Raw genomic sequence first — 23,787 nt, forward strand, 5'->3', positions numbered from 1 at the left:
AGGAGAATGAAATATCATTATATCCCAGGAGTTCGGTCAGATAGTTATCAAACCATTCTGAACACCTACAAACTCTACAGGAGATAGAAGAGGAGAACAGCAGCAATTCTAGGAACAGAAAATAGACCACTTTCCAGAAGGTAGAATATGTGGAGAAGTGAATCCGAGGCAACATATAGAAAGATAAACCACAGAGGGAGGGGCCAACTCCCAGCAAATGAGAGAGCAGCAGAGCACAAAATCAGAATTTCTAGAAGTTGGCTCCACTAAAGGACATCACTCCAGAGGCTAAGCAGTGGTAAAGCCATCATAGGGAGTGTGTGGTCTCAAGACCACACTAGGGGACCACAAAGACTAGGGGCATCTAAGTGTGGCAAAGCTGCCAGGTATCAGAGTAGGGAAGCCGGCTACAAAGACAGAGCTCAGGAGTGAACTCTCAGCTCTGCGTTACCTTAAACCATGGTCCTAGCCACAGTTGGACCACTGCTCCTATAGCAGGGACCCCACAAGTAGCAGATATGGAGAAAAACCCTCCTTCCTCGTCGAAGAGGAGTGGCATGGGAGTGAGCAGCAGGAACTTGCTGGGTTTGGAGACTCCAAATGGAGCCATGCACCAGAGATAGAAACACTCAGTCAGGGCTGGGTGAGCACAGAGTGCAACCAGAGACCAGGGAGACGGGAGGGACTGACCACTTTTCTCTGAGGAAACACTGAGGAGTGGGGCCCAGATCTCTGGATCCTATGGAGCCAGATGTTGAGAGGCTGCCATTTTCATTCTCATCCTCCAAAGCTCTACAGAAAGCATTTAGGGAACTAAAGCTACAGAGAGTGAACCTCAGTTTATTACCTCAGGCAAAGACATTTGAGAATCACTGCAACAGGAGCATCCTCCAGAAGATCAGCAAAAATATCCAGACAAAATCAAGTTCACTAAACAATGAGAACTTCAGAAGTCCAGAGCTAGGGGAAAGCAACACATAGAATTCAGGGCTTTTTTCCCATTATCCTATAGTCTATCAAAGAAAATTTGTTTTAATTTTATTTTTTTATTTTACTCTTTTTAAATTTTTCCTTTCCTCTTTTAATGTTTAACTATTTTTATCTTATCAATATATTTTTTAAAAATCTTAAGTTTTCATTGTTATACTCATGTTTTATCCCCTCATTGTATTTAACCTTATTATATATGTGTGTGTGTGTGTGTGTGTGTGTGTTTTCTTTAAAATTTTGAGATACAATTGCAGGGTCATAGGGTAGCTCTATTTTTAATTTCTTAAAGAATCTCCACACTGTTTTCCAAGGTGGCTGTACCAACTTGCATTCCCACCCACAGTGTAAGAGGATTCCCCTTTCTCCACATCTTCCCCAACACTTGTTATTTACCGTCTTGTTGATTTTGGCCATTCTAACTGGTGTAAGGTGGTATCTCAATATGGTTTTGATTTGAGTCTCCCTGATGGCTAATGATGAAGAACATTTTTTTATGTGTCTGTTAGCCATTTGTATGTCTTCTTTGGAGAAGTATCTGTTCATGTCTTCGGACCATTTTTTGATGTGATTATCTGTTTTGTATGTGTTGAGTTTGAGGAGTTCTTTATAGATGTTGGATATCAGGCCTTTGTCTGTAGTGTCATTTGCAAATATCTTCTCCCATTCTGTAGGTTACCTCTTTGTTTTGTGAACAATTTCCTTTGCTGTACAGAAACTTTTGATCTTGATGAAGTCCCAAAAGTTCATTTTTGCTTTTGTTTCCTTTGTCTTTGGAGACATGCCTTGAAAGAAGCTGCTGTGGCCAAAGTTGAAAAGGTTACACTGCCTATGTTCTCCTGTAGAATTTTGATAGATTCCTGCCTCACACTGAGGTCTTGTATCCATTTAGAGTTTATTTTTGTGTATGGTGTAAGACAAATGCACTACTGGGTATTTACCCCAAAGATACAGATGTAGTGAAAAGAAAGGCCATCTGTATCTCAGTGTTCATAGCAGCAATGGCCACAGTAATCAAACTATGGAAAGAGCCAAGATGCCCTTCCACAAACAAATGAATAAAGATGATATGGTCCATATATACAATGAGTATTATGCCTCCATCATAAATGATGAATAACTAACTTTTGTATCAACATGGACAGGACTGGAGGAGATTATGCTCAGTGAAATAAGTCAAACAGAGAGTCAATTATCATATGGTCTCATTTACTGTGGAGCACAAGGAATAACACAGAGGATATTAGGAGATGGAGAGGAGAGTGAGTTGGGGGAAATCGAGGGGGAGACAAACCATTAGAGATTGTGGACTGTGAGGAAAAAACTGAGAGCTGTGGTGGGGTGGGGCGGGGTTGGGTGAGCCTGGTGGTGGGTATTACAGAGGACACATATTACATGGAGCACTGGATGTGGTGCATAAATAATGAATTTGGAACACTGAAAAAAAAATAAAATTAAACTAAATTTTAAAAAACTGGGATACAGTTTATTCTAATACATCAAAATATACCCTAAATCTAGCCCATGGCTTTGTTCTAGTCTTCAGCCATCACATTCTCTCTTTTTTTTTTTTTCCAACCAATGTATCAACTCCTTTTAGAACGTTTTTTAATTTCTACCTTACACTCATATTCCATCCCTTCATCGTGTTTATTCTCATTTATTTATATATATATATATATATATATATATATATATATATATATATAAATATGAAAAATATTTAAAATTTTGGGAGGTATTTTCCTCTAAGAGACAAGAATACACCCAAAATCAAGTGAGTGGCTCTGTTCTACTTACCAGTCTAATATAGATTTTTTTTTTAATTTTTTCTCCCTTTCTTGTCCCCCGGGTTTCGGGTCTCTTCTGATTTGGTTAGGGTACATTTTTCTGGGGACTTTGCCACTCTTTTAATATTTTGTTTTGTCATTCATCTATTCTTATCTGGATAAAATGGCAAGGTGGAAAAAAATAAAAAAAAATTAAAAAAAAGGACAAGAGGCAGTACTGATGGCTAGGGACCTAATCAAGGAAGACATTAAGAATATGTCAGAATTAGAATTCAGAATGACAATTAAAGGTGTTATCTGGGCTCCAAAAAAGCATAGAAGGTATTAGAGAATCCCTTTCTGGAGAAATAAAATCCCTTAGAAGAAATAAAAGAACTAATATCTAACCATGTCAAAGTCAAAAAAGCTATTAATGAGGTGCAATAAAAATGGAGGCTCTCACTGCTAGGATAAATGAGGCAAAAGAAAGAATTAGTGATATAGAAGACAAAATACAGAGAATAAAGAAGCTGAGCAAAAGAGAGACAAACTACTGGACTACGAGGGGAGAATTCAAGAGATAAGTGATACCAAAAGGCAAAACAATATTAGAATAATTGGGGTCCCAGAAAAGAAAGAGAAAGAGGGGCAGAAGTTATATTGGAGGAAATTATAGTAAAGCATCTCCCTAATATGGCAAGGGAAACAGGCATCAAAATCCAGGAAGCACAGAGAACCCCCTTCAAAATTAAAAAAAAAAAAAAAAAGGTCCACACCCCATCATCTAAGAGTGAAACTTACTAGTCTTAATGACAAAGAGAAAATCCTGAAAGCAGATCAGGACAAGAAGTCTGTAACATACAATGGTAAAAATATTAGATTGGCAGCAGACTTATCCACAGAGACCTGACACGCCAGAAAGAACTGGCATGATATATTCAGAGCACTAAACGAGAAAAATATGCAGCCAAGAATACTGTATCCACCTAGGCTGTCATTGAAAATAGAAGCAGAGATAAAAGCCTTCCAGGACAAACCAAAATTGAAAGAATTTGTAAACACCATACCAGCCCCACAGGAAATATTGAAAGGGGGGTCCTCTAAGCAAAGAAAGACACTAAAAGTAGTAGATCAGAAAGGAACAGAGACAATATGCAGTAACAGCCACCTTACAGCTAATGCAATGGCACTAAATTCATATCTTTCAATAGTTATGCTGAATGGAAATGGGCTAAATGCCCACAATCAAAATACACAGGGTATCAGAATGGAAATAAGAACAAGACCCACAAATATGCTGTCTAAAAGAAACTCATTTAAACCCAAAGACACCACCATATTTAAAGTGAGGAGGTAGAAAACAATTTACCATGCTCATGGACATCAAAAAAAAAGCTGGGGCGGCAATCCTTATATCAAATCAATTAGATTTTAAGCCAAAGACTATACTAAGAGATGAGGAAGGACACTATGTCATACTTAAAGGGTACGTCCAACAAGAAGATCTAACAATTTTAAATATCTATGCCCCTAACACTGGACCAGCCAATTATATACACCAATCAATAAAAAAATCAAAGAAACACATTGACAATAATACAATATTAGTAGGGGACTTCAACACCTCCCTTGTTGAAATGAGGGGTTACCTAAGCCAAAGATCAGCAAGGAAACAAAGGCTTTAAATGACACACTGGACCAGATGGACATCACAGGTATATTCAGAACATTCCATCCCAAAGCAACAGAATGCACATTCTTCTCTAGTCCACATGGAACATTCTCCAGAATAGACCACATCCCGGGTCACTGATCAGGTCTCAACCAGTACCAAAGCTTGGGATTATTGCCTGCATATTTTCAGACCACAATGTTCTGAAACTGGACTCAATCACAAGAGGAAAACTGGAAAGGACCCAAATAAGTGGAGACTAAAGAGCATCCTAATAAAGACTGAAGGGGTCAACCAGGAAATTAACGACAAATTGAAAAAATTCATGGAAACAAATGATAATGAAAACACAATGGTTCAAAATCTGTGGGATACAACAAAGGCAGTCCTGAGAGGAAAATATATAGAGATACAAGCCTTTCTCAAGAAACAAGAAAATCTCAAGTACACAAATTAACCCTACACCTAAATGAGCTGGAAAAAGAACGGCAAAAAAAGCCTGAACCCAGCACGAGAAGATAAATAATAAAGGCCAGAGCAGAAATCAATGAAATAGAAACCAAAAGAACAGTAGAACAAATCAATGAAACTAGGAGCTGGTTCTTTGAAAGAATTAATAAGATTGATAGAACAACTGGCCAGACTTATCAAAGAGAAAAGCGAAAGGACCCAAAGAAATAAAATTATGAATGATAGAGGACAGATCACAATGAACACCATAGAAATACAAACAATTATAAGAACATATTATGAGCAACTATATGCCAGCAAATTTGACAATCTGGAAGAAATGGATGTATTCCTAGAGACATATAAACTACCAAATCTGAACCAGGAAAAAATGGAAAACCTAAACAGACCCATAAGCAGTGAGGAGATCAAAGCAGTCATCAAAAACTCCCCAACAAACAAGAGCCCAGGGCCAGGGGAATTCTACCAAACATTTAAAGAAGAATTAATGCCTATTCTCCTGAAACTATTCACAAAAATAGAAATGGAAGGAAAACTTCCAAACTCATTTTCTGAAGCCAGCATTACCTTGATCCCAAAACCAGACAAAGACCCCATCAAAAACCAGAATTACAGTCCATTATCCTTAATGAACACAGATGCAAAAATTCTCACCAAAATACTAGCCAACAGGATTCAAGAGTAGATTAAAAGGATTATTCACCATGACCATTCCTGGGCTGCAAGGTTGATTCAACATCTGCAAATCAATCAGTGTGATACAACACATTAATAGAAGCAAGAACAAGAACCATATGATACTCTCAATAGATGCTGAAAAGGCATTTGACAAAGTACAGCATTATTTCTTGATCAAAACTCTTCACAGTGTAGGGATAGAGGGTACATACCTCAATATCATCAAAGCCATCTATGAAAAACCCACAGCAAATATCATTCTCAAAGGGGAAAAACTGAGAGCTTTCCCTCTAAGGTCAGTAACATGGCAGGGCTGTCCACTATCACCACTGCTATTCAACACAGTACTAGAAGTCCTAGCCTCAGCAATCAGACAACAAAAAGAAATTAAAGGCATCTGAATTGGCAAAGAAAAAGTCAAACTCTCACTCTTTGCAGATGATATGATACTTTATGTGGAAAACCTAAAAGACTCCATTACAAAACTGCTAGAACTCATACAGGTATTCAGTAAAGTGTCAGGATATAAAATCAAGGCATAGGAATCAGTTGCACTTCTATACACCAACAAAAACACAGAAGAAAGAGAAATTAAGGATTCAATCCCATTTACAATTGCACCCAAACCATAAGATACCAGGAATAAACCTAACCAAAAAGGCAAAGAATCTGTACTCAAAAAAGTACTCAAAAAAAGATATATAAAGATATATATATATATATATATATATATATATATATATATATATATAAAGATATATAAAGTACTCAAAAAAGAAATTGAGGAAGACATAGAGAAATGGAAAAATGTTCCATCCTCATGGACTGGAAGAAAAAATATTGTGAAAATCTGTATGATACCTAGAGCAATCTACAAATTTAACACAATCCCTATCAAATACCATCAATTTTTTTCAAAGAAATGGAAGAAATAATCCTAAAATTTATATGGAATAAGAAAAGATCCTGAATAGCTAGAGATATGTTGAAAAAGAAAGCTAAAGTTGGTGGCATCACAATTCTAGACTTCAACCTCTATTACAAAACTGTAATCATCAAGACAGTATGATACTGGCACAAAAACAGACACATAGATCAGTGGAACACAATAGAGAGTTCAGAAATAGACTCTCTACTCCATGGTCAACTACTCTTAGACAAAGCAACCTCTTTGACCTTAGCTGCAGCAACTTCTTCCTAGAAATGTTGCCAAAGGCAAAGGAAGCAAGGCCAAAAATGAACTTTTAGGACTTCATGAAGATCAAAAGCTTTGCACAGCAAAGGAAACAGTCAATAAAACCAAAAGACAACTGACAGAATGGGAGAAGATATTCGCAAATAACGTATTAGATAAAGGGTTAGCATCCAAAAGTGTAAAGAACTTACCAAAGTCAACACCCAAAGAACAAATAATCCAATCAAGAAATGGGCAGAAGACATGAACAGACATTTCTGCAAAGAAGACTCAGTTTGTTTTTTTGTTTTTTGGGGTTTTTTTGGTTTCTAATTTTATTTTTTTTTAATTTTTTATTTTTTATAAACATATATTTTTATCCCCAGGGGTACAGGTCTGTGAATCACCAGGTTTACACACTTCACAGCACTCACCAAAGCACATACCCTCCCCAATGTCCATAATCCCACCCTCTTCTCCCAAACCTCCTCCCCCCAGCAACCCTCAGTTTGTTTTGTGAGATTAAGAGTCGCTTATGGTTTGTCTCCCTCCTGATCCTATCTTGTTTCATTTTTTTCCTTCCTTAAGCTCAGGAAACAAACTGAGGGTTGCTGGGCGTGGGGGGATAGGGATAGAGGGGCTGGGTTATGGACATTGGGGAGGGTATGTGCTAGGTGAGTGCTTTGAAAAGTGTAAGCCTGATGGTTCACAGACCTGCAGCCCTGGGACAAATACTACATTATATGTTAATAAAAATAATTTTTAAAAAAAAACATAAGGCAAGTAATTTGATCTCTATTCAATAGTAAGAATATAAGTAAAATGATCTGAATGCTCATATGGCTACTGTGCAGCTCAGCTGGAATTCATACATACTCTCCCAATCTTTAGTTCTTCTAACTAAACCAATAAGAAACAATCTGAAATCCAAAGAGTATATGTGACCTAAAAGTCTTCTAAAAATGACCTTTGATCTAACCTCAGAAATTCAACTCATATTAAAATTAGAGGAATTGGGGGTGCCTGGGTGGCTCAGTGGGTTAAAGCCTCTGCCTTCGGCTCAGGTCATGATCACAGGGTCCTGGGATCGAGCCCCACATAGGGCTCTCTGCTTAGTGGGGAGCCTGCTTCCTCCTCTCTCTCTGCCTGCCTCTCTGCCTACTTGTGATCTGTCTGGCAATAAATAAATAAAATCTTTAAAAAAGAATTAGAGGAATTGATGGCTTTTCAGGAAGATAACTTAGCCCTAATTACACATAAGATAAGTATAGATCCAGTGTAGGACAGGTGCAAGTACAGAAATCAAAAATCGAGAGAGGAGTGTAAGCACTTGCCAGTATGGATTCCTGGAAGACCCTAGTAGTCTCCAATAGTGAAACTCAGTGTGAGTGGTCTGTCAGAGGTGTCAGAGTAAACATGATCTTTTGGGGATATATAACCAGATCATAGATGGATTCCTCCCTGGAGAAGGATAATAGTGAAATAAGTGTGAGACCAGGGAATAAAAAGAATAAGATGGGTAGCAAAAGCAGGGCCTGTGGCAGGATACGAAGTAGAAGCAACCTAAATCTAGCATGAAGCACTCCAAGAGTTGTCCCTTCTGTTGGGATGCTGGGGAGAGGGGCTGGATTAAAAAAAGCAATGAGATGAAATTCTGAAGTTTTGATATATAATGCTATAAAAATGTAAATTATTGTTAAACTCATTTTATGCAGTATTACCAATAATACAATTCAGACATTCAAGAATACAAAATCAAAATTCAAGCACAAAGGAGCATGGAGACACAAGTAATGTTTTGCATTTTAGTAGCTAAGAATTACTCTCAAAAAGAGACAAAATACAACTTGATTAAAGCATATCTTAACAATAAAATCATTCAAGGAAGAATATAACCATCTTGCAAGTTATTGTAGCTTCTGAAAGTTTGGCCGAAACTGAAAATCTACAGAAAACAATAAAAAAATGTTAAGCATAGTTGCACTTTTATATTTTCTAATAAACTGTTACATATTTTTTAAGTGACCCATAAACATTTTGTTCTACCTTTCTTGATTTCTGTATCAGATATTCCTCATCGCTGTCCTACGCCTATGCAAAAAACCCCAGGAAGAATGGAAAAGGGTGTTAAAAAGCCGAAATGACTGACATTGAGTCCAAAACTAGGGTTGTCGAATTCATTTGGGTGTAAATTCCAAGGAGTTTTACTCATTATCTCACATACATTTCACAAAAATAGTTTTTAAAAGAGCAAGTAAGTCATTGTGGCTATAGTTTCTGCACGAGAAATCTGAGTTCAAAGTGTTTAAGGCCCATGTTTATGGTTATCAAAGTTGGCACTGAAACCCAAGTTTGGGGACACCTGGGTGGCTCAAAATGTTAAGCATCTGCCTTCGGCTCAGGTCATGATCCCAGAGGCCTGGGATGGAGTACCGAATGGGCTCCTTGCTCAGAGGGGAGCTTGTTTCTCCCTCTGCCTGCTGCTCCCCCTGCCTGCTGCTCTTTCTCTCTCGCTGAAAAATAGATAGATAGATAGATAGATAGATAGATAAAAATCTTTTAAAAAATTAAAATAAATAAATAAGCCCATGTTTACAATGGCTGAGTTTTTTTCCTCTAACTATACTTTATCTCCTATACATTTATGTTTCGGTTAAATATATAATCTTTATAGGTCTAAAAGGAACAAAATAATTTTATGAATACTTCCAAATAAATCTCTTTAACAACATAATTGTTCAAAACCTTTTTAAATTTATCTCAGAAATAAAGCCAATATTTCTACTTATATTATTAAAAAATGAATGGTTAAAAATCATTTTGAGTTGGCTTTGACGGCCTCTTTACCTGCCCAACTGCTCTGTCTCTTTCCAGAGAGGTCAGCATTTTCTGCTTCAGTAAAGTGTGGTGCTTCTCATGTAACACCCTGAGAGCCGGTTCATACGATGCATAATGTAACTTTAACCTATGAAAAGTAAAGGGCATCTTAAAGGGTAATTGAGTTAAATCAGTGATTTCCATCTAACATCTAAACCTTTTCTCTCTTTTTTTGCAGTCAAATAAAAAATGAGTAGCTATATAAAGGTCAACATAGCAATCCAAGAATTGCCAGAAATATTACTTGGTATGCTACTTCTCTAAATATGGTAGAAACAAAGAAGTCAGATTTCTTTTGAGTTAACTAGTTTTCTATTTCCTACCAACAGTTTTGCTGTATTCAAGCATGTACTCATAAGACTGCCATTCACTGAGAGGAAAAACTTGCAGTTTCTTGAATCAATTCAGAAATAACGATCAAAAAGACAAGTGCTGCAGACAACGGAAGATTAAACAGAGTGTCACCCACATCAAAATAAGCTAAAGGATGGTCTTCAAAACAACTTGATTAACTTATATTAAGAAAATTAAGTATAAAAATTTCATTATTTCATAGGAGAAATAGTTCAACTCAACATATGATATAAGCACCTTTAAGAAACAGTTTTATTCGAAAATGCCCTCAAAATATGTATGTATTTTTTTACCTTTTTTATTTACCTGGAGTAAAACATACAGAGCTTAAATGTTACAGTTCAGTTTTCAGAAATATGCCTTCCCAGGTAGTCCATATTGTTATCAAAATATAGAGCATTTCTAATACCTCAAAAGATTCTAGAACTCCATATATGTGGAATCATAGAATATGTTCTCTTATATAACAATCAACATCTCAGAAATACAAGCAATTATAAGAGATTATGAAAAACTATATGCCAACAAATTGGGTAACCTGGAAGAAACAGATAAATTTCTAGAAACATATAAACTGAAATAGGAAGAAATAGAGAATTTGAACATGTTTGAACAAAAGCCCAGAACCACATGCTTCATAGTCGAATTCTACCAAACATTTAAAGAAAAGGTAATACTTATTCTTCTCAAACTATTACAAAAAATAGAAAAGGAAGAAAAACTTCCAAATTCACTCTATGAGGCCAGAAACTGGCTTCTTTCACTCAGCATGTTTTTTAGATTCTTCCAGACTGTTGTGTGTATCAGTAATTCATTTCTTTTTATTGTGAGTCATATTCCCTTATATGTATATTATACCATGTGTTTATTCAATATTCTACTGATGAAGAACTGGTTTGTTTTTAGCTTGGAGCCATTATGAATAAGGTTGCTATGAACATTCTTACACTGAGTAATATAAGATATTTTTTGGTGGGGTGCCTGGATGGCTCAGTGGGTTAAAGCCTCTGACTTTGGCTCAGGTCATGATCCAGGGTCCTGGGATTGAGCTCCACATCAGGCTTTCTGCTCAGCAGGGATCCTGCTTCCCCTCCTCTCTTTCTGCCTGCCTCTCTGCCTACTTGTGATCTCTGTCAATTAAATAAATAAAATCTTTATTAAAAAAAAAGACATTTTTTGGCTCTCTTTCTCTTAGAAAAAATACCTAGGAGTTGAATTGCTGGGTTTTAATTTAAACTTCCAACAGCAATAAATGACAGCCTTGGTTACTCTACATTTGGCGATTAGTCTACCTAGTCTTGCCAATTTTATTATCAACTTCATCAATTCTATTTCCAAACATATGATTTCATTTTTATATATTTATTTTTGTTTATTACTTTTCTAATTTATTGGTTTCTGATAATTTTTTCTTTCATTATTATTTCATTTGTTTTTCTTTCTCTGCTTTTGTGGGGGTTTTTTGAGCATCTAAAATACAAGATTAGATTATTAGTATAAGGTTTTCTTCTCTAATATGGGCATTTAAAACTATCTATTTTACCTTAAGCATTGCTTTGGCTGTATCCCACTATTTTTAATATGTTGCATCTTCAGCCATTCATACTGAAATACTTTCTCACTTCCTTCTTTGACTCATGGACTATTTAGAACTATGTTACTATATTTCCAAATATTTGGGAATTTTCCAGAGAGCTTTTCATCATTGATTTTTAATTTAATTTGGTTGTGGTCAGAGAACACATTTTGTACAATTCTCTGAAATAAATACACACTTGTCTAGACACAAAATATTACCTATTTTGTACACATGAAAAGTCCAAAGTAGAATTCAAGGAATGTCAATTAAACTCAATTAATTGATGCCTTATTCTATAGACCTAAGAGACTTTTTGCCCATTTTTCTAATAATTGCTAAAAAATAAAGGTTAAAATATCCACTTGTCACTGTGGAAATATGAATTTTTATGTTCTATCAGATTTTGTTTCATATATTTTGCAGCTCTTACTTAGAGTCATGCATATTATGACTTCGTGATAAACTGACTCTTTATTCTCTCATTGAAATGGCCTCTTTTTCTCTGATTCTCAGGATGAGCCTGGGGATGTTGTTTCTGTATCCCTTCTCCTTAGGCCAGGTGGGCATGCAGACGTTGGGTCTCCTTCCCTAGAGAGAGCTAACACTTTGGCTGTGCTGCAAACTGTGGAGGAGGTATCTTCCCCAAAAGATAAATGATGCCCTCCTAAAGTTGGCCCTACTTCCTTCTCTCTTAACAGCCACGCTAATAGTTTGGTAAGGGAGAAAAGAAACTATATATCCAAATTGCTGTAAGAATTAATCATATAGTACCAGGAACCAAAACACCCCAAAGACTGGATTCTGAGATGCTAAAAAGGGCTATAACCTAAGACTGGATAAAAATAATTTGCATAAGACACTGGATTTTACAAGTACTAAAACAAATACTCCAATGGATGCAATAAAGCCATTGCTGAGGTGACTCTTAGAAACTTGGAATGCTCAGAAAAGTGAAAATACCTTGAGCTGTCCTACTGACAAAGAGTAGAAAAGGAACTCCATAACACTACAGCAATTATACACTATGATGACAATCCCTATTCTTCCACAGAATTACCTACAGCCATTTACTTGTGTGACTATATACTGGGAAAAGATTTTTTTTTTTTTAGAATGGTTAGCACAATTTTTTCTTTTTTTTTTTAATTTTTTATTTTTTATAAACATATATTTTTATCCCCAGGGGTACAGGTCTGTGAATCACCAGGTTTACACACTTCACAGCACTCACCAAAGCACATACCCTCCCCAATGTCCATAATCCCACCCCCTTCTCCCAAACCCCCTCCCCCCAGCAACCCTCAGTTTGTTTTGTGAGATTAAGAGTCACTTATGGTTTGTCTCCCTCCCAATCCCATCTTGTTTCATTTATTCTTCTTCTACCCACTTAAGCCCCCATGTTGCATCACCACTTCCTCATATCAGGGAGATCATATGATAGTTGTCTTTCTCTGCTTGACTTATTTCGCTAAGCATGATACGCTCTAGTTCCATCCATGTTGTTGCAAATGGCAAGATTGCATTTCTTTTGATGGCTGCATAGTATTCCATTGTGTATATATACCACATCTTCTTGATCCATTCATCTGTTGATGGACATCTAGGTTCTTTCCATAGTTTGGCTATTGTGGACATTGCTGCTATAAACATTCGGGTGCATGTGCCCCTTTGGATCACTACATTTGTATCTTTAGGGTAAATACCCAATAGTGCAATTGCTGGGTCATAGGGCAGTTCTATTTTCAACATTTTGAGGAACCTCCATGCTGTTTTCCAGAGTGGCTGCACCAGCTTGCATTCCCACCAACAGTGGAGGAGGGTTCCCCTTTCTCCGCATCCTCGCCAGCATCTGTCATTTCCTGACTTGTTGATTTTAGCCATTCTGACTGGTGTAAGGTGATATCTCATTGTGGTTTTGATTTGTATTTCCCTGATGCCGAGTGATATGGAGCACTTTTTCATGTGTCTGTTGGCCATCTGGATGTCTTCTTTGCAGAAATATCTGTTCATGTCCTCTGCCCATTTCTTGATTGGATTATGTGTTCTTTGGGTGTTGAGTTTGCTAAGTTCTTTATAGATTCTGGACACTAGTCCTTTATCTGATATGTCGTTTGCAAATATCTTCTCCCATTCTGTCAGTTGTCTTTTGATTTTGTTAACTGTTTCCTTTGCTGTGCAAAAGCTTTTGATCTTGATGAAATCCCAATAGTTCATTTTTTCCCTTGCTTCCCTTGCCTTTTGCGTTGTTCCTAGGAAGATGTTGCTGCGGCAGAGGTCGAAGAGGTTGCTGCCTGTGTTCTCCTCAAGGATTTTGATGGATTCCTTTCGCACATTGAGGTCCTTCATCCATTTTGAGTCTATTTTTGTGTGTGGTGTAAGGAAATGGTCCAATTTCATTTTTCTGCATGTGGCTGTCCAATTTTCCCAGCACCATTTATTGAAGAGGCTGTCTTTTTTCCATTGGACATTCTTTCCTGCTTTGTCGAAGATGAGTTGACCATAGATTTGAGGGTCTATTTCTGGGCTCTCTATTCTGTTCCATTGATCTATGTGTCTGTTTTTGTGCCAGTACCATGCTGTCTTGATGATGACAGCTTTGTAATAGAGCTTGAAGTCCGGAGTTGTGATGCCACCAACGTTGGCTTTCTTTTTCAATATCCCTTTGGCTATTCGAGGTCTTTTCTGGTTCCATATAAATTTTAGCATTATTTGTTCCATTTCTTTGAAAAAGATGGATGGTACTTTGATAGGAATTGCATTAAATGTGTAGATTGCTTTAGGTAGCATAGACATTTTCACAATATTTATTCTTCCAATCCAGGAGCATGGAACATTTTTCCATTTCTTTGTGTCTTCCTCAATTTCTTTCATGAGTACTTTATAGTTTTCTGAGTATAGATTCTGTGTCTCTTTGGTTAGGTTTATTCCTAGGTATCTTATGGTTTTGGATGCAATTGTAAATGGGATTGACTCCTTAATATCTCTTTCTTCTGTCTTGCTGTTGGTGTAGGAAAAGATATTTTAAGAAGTTATTATGAATATCCACATGACCAGAGTGACACCACAGCCCCTATGTTAGAAAGGGGATTTACAGAGGCCAGAGAATAAGTAACATCATGGTTAAGGTCTGGCTCAAAGTGGGCTTATTTGGTCCATGTACCCACCCAATGATCAATCCCAGATTCCTTGAATAAATAATTTTAACATATATGAGGAAGCTATCAAAGTCACTCCAGTGTCGTCTTCTGACATAGGATAGACTACTTGAAATTGCCTCACAGCCACAATTCTGTTTATTTTTTAAGTCATTTTTTCCCCTCTGAGGCTCTATTAACTCTTTTCAGCTTCTTAGTGATTTTTTTTTTGTTGCAAATATTTTTCAGTTTGAGAACTTCCATTTGGCTGTTTATAGTTCCCATTTCACTTCTGCTATTTCCCAACTGTTCACTCATTATATTCATTATTTTATTTAAAGTTCTAAACATTTCATAAGAGCTGTTTTGAAGTCTTCATCTACTAATCCTGTTATTTCTGTCATTTCTGGGTCTGTTTCTACTTTTTCTTGGATATGGGACACATTTTCCAACTTCCATGTATATTATATATTTTATCATATGTTGGACATATATTTATCTGAACTTTGTTCTCTTCCTTTAAAGAGTTTTGTCCTGGCATACTGATGGGCAGTTTCAGCTTTTCAAAGCTTACTTTCAATCTTTTATTAAGGCAACTTTAAAGTAGTTCCCTCTCTAGGGATAGAATATCTCTGCTCCTATGATATGGTTTATCAAGGGTATTTTTTTTTTAAGATTTTATTTGCTTATTTGAGAGAGAGAGAGACAGACAGAGGGAGAGTATGTGTGAGGTGGGCTAGAGGGAGAAGCAGATTCCCCACCAAGCAGAGAACCTGACATGGGCTCTCTCCTGAGACTCCAGGATCATGGCCTGAGGTAAAGGCAGACATTTAACTTACTGACCTACCCAGGTTTAGCAAGGGTCTTAACTGAATGCTCAGAGTTTTTAGTGGAGGTTCCTCCACTGTAGCTGGTCAGAATTCCTATATCTGCAAACTCCGGAATCTCCACTGAGCTCACAGTTTTCCAGCAGCTGTTCTTTGTAGGCATCATTCTCTCACTATTCCACAGCTTAGTATTTGGTCAAAAGATTAAAGGAAACTACTACAAATATTTCTTAAATTTCTTTCATGCACCTTCCACCTTTTGTGTATCCTATTCTGCAAATTCTAGCTCCCTTGGCAGCCCTGATGAGATCCCTCATCAGTTAATTAAGACTACTGTGCTCTGAGTTCTACTTTGTCACACTATTGTTTGAATAGTATTTCTGGTCAAAATCTAAGGTGATTATGCCACTTGCTTTAAAGGGTTCCCTTCTCTTAGGCATCACAGACCTACTCTGTCAATTTTCCAACATCTGAAAAAAACAGCTGCCTAAAATTACATTCAGTTTTGTAGTTCATTACAGTTGAAGAGCTCATCTATTAGCAGTTGGAAAGCTAGTTCTATACCAGTTACTCTGACAGGGTGGCAAGCAGAAGAGCCCCAAAATAATTTTAAAGGTCTTCCTATTAAAAAAATAATAATAAAAACAAGTGGGCACCTGGGTGGTTCAGTCAGTTAAGCCTGACTTCAACTCAGGTCATGATCTCAGCATCCTGGGATGGAGTTCCAAGTCAGGCTCTCTGCTCAGCAGGGGGTTTGCTTGTCCTTCTCTCCCTCCTTCAGCTCCTCCCCCAACTTATGTGCTCTCTCTTAAATAAATGAATACAATCTTTATAAAAATAAAAGGAGTCCTTGTTTTGCAAAATATTTTCACAGAAGTATAAAAGTCATTGGTTTGTAAGTCATATTTATCTTAATATAACTTATTATTATACCTCATTGCTGACAGTAATAAAGTCTAAGCACTAAAGTTACATATACATTTAATATATATTTTGTATATTAAAATTCAACCATTTTCAGTAAAGCATGAGAGAGTAATAAAATAAAAATGTAAGTAGTATGTACAGTTCTATTACTCATTCCATTTAATGTGCTTAACTCTATACTCTTTGCTGTATGCTGTACACTTCCATGAATATTGTATATTCATAAACATGTATTCAGGTACAGACTTCTATACGCAAAACAATGTGCATTGTAATTTGTGGACAAACTGATTGATTGATTGCTATTGATGGAACAACTTTTCCTGTATTTACTAACTTTAGCATCTAACTCATTAATGGGATATGACTTGATAATCCTCTATCCCAAGAATTAGCATCATGTAGAATACCACTAGGATATAACAAGGAAACAACATTTTAAAAAACCTGTTGGCAAGGATGCAGAGAAACACAAACACTCTTAAACTGTTGGTGGGGATGCATACTGGTACAGACATTCTGGAAAACAGTATGGAAGCTCCTCGAGTTAAAAACAGAACTACCTTATGACCTAGCAATTACACTACTAGGTATTTACCTCAAGGATAAAAAATAATGTTTCAAAGGGGCACCTGCACCCTAATGTTTATAGCAGCACTATCAACAACAGCCAAATTATGGAAGGAACCCAAATATTTATCGACTGGTGAATGAATAAAGAATATATGTTGTGAGTACACACACACACACACACACACACACAGAGGAATATTGCTCAGCCATCAAAAAGAATGAAATTTTAACATCTGTAACAATGCAGATGAAGCTGGAGTGTATTATATTAAGCAAAATAAGTCAGTCAGAGAAGGACAAACACCATAGGACTTCACTCATATGTAGAATTTAAGAAACAAAACAGATGAACATAGGGGAAGGGGAACAAAAAGAGAGAGGAAGGGAACCATAAGTGACTCTTAATTATACAGAGAACAAATGGACATTTTCTGGAGGGGAGGTGGAAGGAATTGGGCTAAATGGATGATGGATATTAATGAGGATGCTTGTGATGAGTGCTGGGTGTTGTATGTAAGTGATGATTCTCTAAATTCTACGCCTAAACCAATATTACACTATATGTCAACTAGAATTTAAATAAAAACTTAAACAAAAAACTTCTGTTTAGTCAGTCTGAAAGAGTGTGTCTGTTCTGTAAATTCCATAAGTAGCTCATAATTCATCTGCTTTTAAGTTCTAAATTTTTAAATCGATAATTCTGAAAATAAGTAAATTCACAAGACATTCATGTTAAATGAGAACTACTATAAAGCTATAGGAAAAATCAACTAATTTACAGAAAAAAAATAAGACTGACATTTTATGATTTACAGTGAAAGGAATATAGATATACAACTGAAATATTAGGGTAAAATATTAACACAGAGAACTTAGACTCTAATTTAGCCTGAAATGAAAAACACTCTTCCTTATAGTTGATTTATTATGCAATGGTACAACTATCAGAAGTGTTCACTGTGATTAATTTCATCTCTAGTTTCTTTGTGACCCTATTGATATTATTGAAATTTTGTTTTAAATCCTTGGAAAACACACACTAGTGATTCATCCAAATGGTTAAATGGAGACATTATTCTTAATGCTTAAATGTGGAAATAAAGGCTAGTCGAATACACAAATGTTAATTATATTACAGTGTAATGTGGATTTTTTTCATCAGGGCCCCTAAAGATTACAAAAAGTATAATCTGGATTTTTTTCATCAGGGCCCCTAAAGATTACAAAAAGTATAATCCGAAAATGCTGAATTTTTACGTTAAATCAAGTACAATAGTATTCCTTTTAAACATATTAGGAAATTTAAGAGGTCTGATATATTTTTAAACATGGGCTACAGACACAAGAAAAAAAAAAAAAACTTAAAAAAGTCAATTTACCAAAGGGTAGAATATCCAAGTAGTAACAGTGAACAATCATATTTCAGGTGCCACAATTTGATACAAAGGTGCCCTTAAACTGTTATATACCCAAAAAACTGAAGTACTGAAACCTGTTTGAACTAGCACAGATAGTGGGAATAGAGTCAGTCCTGTGAATTTTCTGTGAAAGAAAGTGCTGTGATTCAAACTCAATGTGTGTGTGCATACACACAAAAACTATTAAAATGCCTTTGGGCTTTTCCTCTGGGTAAATAAGTGGCTCACCCTAATGAAGGTACAACAATTATTTGTCTTTGGACAAGAAAAAGTTTAGCTACCTTTAAAGAGCTTCAGCATGACCAGTAGGAACAACAGGCCCCTATATTGTCCTGAGTGCAGAACAATTCCCAAATTTAAAGAATGTACTTTTAAAACAAAATACAATATATACTTCTGAAAAGACCTGTATAAAAATGCAAAAGGGAAATCTAGATCAAGTAGTATATATTCAACATACACTTTCAATGTTATGGTATATGCAAAAAAAAAAAAAACCCTGCCATTTATTATATTCCATGTACTGTGTCATGTATGTATATATACTGATCCAAAATATATCATCAACATTGTTAAAGAGAAGAAACAAAACACAACAGCCATCTAAAGGTAAGTGGTGAAGCCAGGCTTCCAATGTTTACTTGAGACCAAATCCAAGCTCTTTCCATTATACTGTACTACTTCTCAGTTACCATTTAAGTTAAAAAGGGAACAAATCTTTTTGAAAATTTTTTTCCTAAATTTCTCTGAACTAAGAACAATTTTATGAACCAAGAAATTCAAACCAAATTATTGGACCAAAATAATTGGTTAAAGTCAAAGAATAAACATTTTCAAAGTCCTTTTTGTAAGTTAATGCAATTTCCCTCTTAAAATAGTGTTTTATTCCTACAGACACTTAATTTAAGAAAAGTAAGAAAAACTCTAGTTTCTACAACTTAATACATTTAAGTACATTGATTCTGAAGCTTCATGGGACAGCCTATGATTTAGAAATCATAAGAGCCACAATAACCATACTCATCTATGAAAGACAACTCTCATTACCATCCCTAAATTGTGTTGTCCCATAAGTAGCTATAGCTACATGTGGAATTAAAATTAAATAAAGTTAGAAATGGGGTGTGTGGTTGGCACAGTCAGTTACATGTCTCCCTTCCACTCAGGGTCTTGGAATCAAGCCCCACGTTGGGCTCTCTGCTTAGCAGGGAGCCTGCTTCTCCCTTTCCCTCTGCCTGCCATTCCCCCTACTTGTGCTCTCTCTTTATGTCAAATAAATAAAAATCTTAAATAAATAAATAAATAAAATTAGAAATCTAATCCCATGGTTGTGCTAGTCACATGATCAGTGATTAACACAACATGTGAATTAGTAGCTATTGTATTAGACAGTACACATATAGAATATTTATAACATCACAGAAAGTTCTATGGGATAGCATTGCCCTAGAACAAATAAAAGAAAATTCCCATTAAGGATTATAAGTTATTTTCTTGTTCTCTGTTTTATTTTGGAAAGGAAGTTTCTTTCTTTAATTTGGAAGTAGGAGAGAAAGGGAGAAGGGAAAATAAAACAGTAATATTTTTAAAATAATTTCTAAAACCTCTGCGTAAATTCAAGGCCATCAGTATATGCACCCTCTCCACGTCACTCCTGTCAAACAGCTTTTGCACTTATTTGCTATGCATAAAATATGGTGAATATGCCATATTTCTTCATGACTTGGAGCCTTTGCACAGTATGTACTGTCTTTCCAGAGCGCCCTGCTCCCCACTCCATTTGTTAACTAATACTTCAGAATTCCTCTACAAATAGGTTCCTGAACCTTCTTACACCTCATTCTGGTTAGAGTGACCATCCTTGGTTGGCATAATAACACTGAAGAATATTTCAGTTTAACTCCTCCCCTATCACACACCCTAGAAGTCTCTGGGAATCTTGAGAGCAAGGACCTAAACTTGTTTTTGTATTTCACACACATAGTATAGTCTGGCAAACAGTAAACACTCAATAAATGTTGAATGATTGTTTTACCTCAAACCTTCTGCCATAGCCAAGTGTACTTAATTAAATAACTATTTAATAAATACGCCAACAAATATTAGCAGCTTACCCTTTGAGGTCATTAATTAATTTATTCTTTTCCTGGACTATTCGCTTATGGTGCATTCGGTGAAAATCACGCTCCTTTTGAGTTTTCAGCAGATCTTCTCTGGCCTTGCTGAAAATAACAATTTTAAAAATCACTACTAATTTGAAAAAAGCATTTGAAAAAGTACAACATTAATTCATGATAAAAACCCTAAACAAAGTAGGTTTAAAAATAACATGCCTCAACATAATAAGGATCATGTATGAAAAACCCACAGCAATATCAACCAAATTGAGAGAAAACTGAGAGCTTTTCCTCTGTTCAGGAACAAGACAGTGTTGTCCACTCTCACCACTCTTATTTGACATAGTATTATTGGAAGTCCTAGCCACAGCAATCAGAAAAAAAAATGAAACAAAAGGCATCCAAATTGGAGGGAAGAAGTCAAACTTTCACTATTTGCAGATGACGTGATATTCTAGATGAAAAACCCCAAAGACTCCACCAAAAAACTGCTAGAACCAACAGATGATTTCAGTAAAGTCCCAGGATACAAAATCAACATACAAAAATCTACTGAGTTTCTATATACTAATAATGAAGCAGCAGAAAAAGAAATAAAGGAATAAATCTTATTTTTAATTGCACTAAAACCATGATACCTAGGAATAAACCTAACCAAAGAGGTAAAAGAGCTGAAGTCTGAAAACCATAAAACACTGATGAAAAAAATTGAAGATGACACAAAGAAATGAAAAGACATCCCGTGTATTCACGAACTGGAAGAACAAACATTGTTAAAATGTCTGCCAAAGCAATCCACACATTTAATGCAATCTCCATCAAAATACCAGTAGCATTTGCCGAATAGAACAAACAATCCTTAAACTTATATGGAACCACAAAAGACAACAAATAGCCAAGGCAACCTTGAAAAAGAAAAGCAAAGCTGGAGGGATCACAAGTTTGGACTTCTTACATTAAAAAGCTGTTGTAAGAGCACCTGGGTGGCTTAGTGGGTTAAAGACTCTGCCTTCGGCTCAGGTCATGATCCCAGGGTCCCGGGATCGAGCCCCACATCGGGCTCTCTGCTGAGTGGGGAGCCTGCTTCCTCCTCTTTCTCTCTGCCTGCCTCTCTGCCTACTTGTGATCTGTCTGTCAAAAAAATAAATAAAAATGTTTAAAAAAACAAAAAAAGCTGTTGTAGAGAGAGGAGTCAAGATGGCGGAGAGGTAACAGGCAGAGACTACATCAGGTAGCAGGAGATAAGCTAAATAGCTTATCTAAACATTGCAAACACCTACAAATCCAATGGCAGATCGAAGACAAGAAGAACAGCAATTTTAGAAACAGAAATTCAACCACTTACTGAAAGGTAGGACTGGCAGAGAAGTGAATCCAAAGCGACGGGAAGATAGACCATGGGGGAAGGGGCTGGCTCCCGGCAAGCCGCAGAGCAACGGAGCACAAAATCAGGACATTTAAAAGTCTGTTCCACTGAGGGACATCGCTCCAGAGGCTAAACCAGGGTGAAGCCCACGCGGGGTCAGTGTAGCCTCAGGTCCCGCAGGGTGACAGAAGGATCGGGGGTGTCTGAGTGTCGCAGAGCTTGCGGGTATTGGAACGGGGAAGCTGGCTACAGAGACAGAGCCAACATTGAGCTTACAGCTCAGGGTTACCTTGAACCTGTTGCAGGCTGGGTGAGCTCAGAGCATGGTCCGAGGCCAGGGAGACGGGAGTGATTGGGCGCTATTCTCTGAGGGCGCACTGAGGACTGGGGCCCCAAGCCCTCAGCTCCTCCAGGCCGGAGATTGGGAGGCTGCCATTTTCATTCCCGTCCTCCAGAACTCTACGGAAAGCATTCAGGGAACAAAAGCTCCCAAAAGCAAACCTGAGCAGATTACTCAGCCTGGCCCCTAGTAAGGGCGGTGCAATTCCGCCTGGGACAAAGACACTTGAGAATCACTACAACAGGACCCTTCCCCAAAAGATCAATAAAAAATCCAGCCTGGACCAAGTTCACATACCAGGGAGTGCAGGTTCAATACCAAGGAGAGCAGCAGAATTCCAGAGGAAGAGAAAGCAAAGCACGGAACTCATGGCTTTCTCCTAATGATTCTTTAGTCTTGCAGTTAATTTTTTTTTTTCAATTTTTTTTTCTTCTGTTAATTTTTTTTAACTTTTACCCTTTTCTTTTTTAACGTTTTTTAACTAGTTTATCTGATATATATATATTTTTCTTTTTTATATTTTTTCATTTGTTTTCTTTTTTTAATGGTCTCTTTTTTTTTTCTGAACCTCTTTTTATCCCCTTTCTACCCCCCCCCACGATTTGGGGTCTCTTCTGATTTGGTTAAAGCGTATTTTGCTGGGGTCTTTGTCACCCTTTTAGTATTTTACTTGCTCCTTCATATACTCTTATCTGCACAAAATGACAAGGCAGAAAAATTCACCACAAAAAAAAGAACAAGAGGCAGTACCGAAGGCTAGGGACCTAAACAATACAGATATTGGTAATGTCAGATCTAGAGTTCAGAATGAAGATTCTCAAGGTTCTAGCCAGGCTCAAAAAAGGCATGGAAGATATTAGAGAAGCACTTTTGGGAGATATAAAAGCCCTCTCTAGAGAAATAAAAGAACTAAAATCTAACCAAGTTGAAATCAAAAAAGCTATTAATGAGGTGCAATAAAAATGGAGGCTCTCACTGCTAGGATAAATGAGGCAGAAGAAAGAATTAGTGATATAGAAGACCAAATGATGGAGAATAAAGAAGCTGAGCAAAAGAAGGACAAACAGCTCCTGGACCACGAAGGCAGAATTCAAGAGATAAGTGACACCATAAGATGAAACAACGTTAGAATAATTGGTATTCCAGAAGAAGAAAGAGAGAGGGGAGCAGAAGGTATATTGGAGAAAATTATTCTAGAGAATTTCCCTAATATGGCAAAAGGAAAAACCATCAAAATCCAGGAGGTACAGAGAACCCCCCTCAAAATCAAAAAGAATAGGTCCACACACCCCATCACCTAAGAGTAAAATTTACAAGTCTTAGTGACAAAGGGAAAATCCTGAAAGCTGCCCGGGAATAGAAGTCTGTAACATACAATGGTAAAAATATTAGATTGACAGCAGACTTATCCACAGAGACTTGGCCGGCCAGAAAGAGCTGGCATGATATATTCAGAGCACTAAACGAGAAAAATATGCAGCAAACAATACTACATCCAGTTAGGCTATCATTTAAAATAGGAAA

The 23,787-nt window shown here is 36.7% G+C and overlaps 1 protein-coding gene across 5 annotated transcripts in view; it reads right to left on the minus strand.

Annotated features, from left to right (window-relative positions):
• The window catches only part of SPAG16 (sperm associated antigen 16), a 1,051,960-nt gene that overhangs the window by 988,319 nt on the left and 39,854 nt on the right, over nt 1–23,787 (minus strand). For 3 of the 5 annotated variants that reach the window (XM_082691166.1, XM_082691165.1, XM_082691167.1), the window contains 2 exons: nt 20,555–20,662; nt 9,599–9,716 (listed from right to left, as the gene is read on the minus strand). In XM_082691166.1, the coding sequence (XP_082547292.1) occupies nt 9,599–9,716; nt 20,555–20,662 (226 nt within the window). Of the gene's footprint in view, nt 1–9,598; nt 9,717–10,275; nt 10,366–20,554; nt 20,663–23,787 lie in introns of those variants that run through there. The other 2 variants (XM_082691169.1, XM_082691168.1) reach the window with 2 other exon arrangements.

Source organism: Mustela nivalis (genome assembly GCF_964662115.1).
Source record: "Mustela nivalis genome assembly, chromosome: 11".
NCBI classification, from domain to species: domain Eukaryota; kingdom Metazoa; phylum Chordata; class Mammalia; order Carnivora; family Mustelidae; genus Mustela; species Mustela nivalis.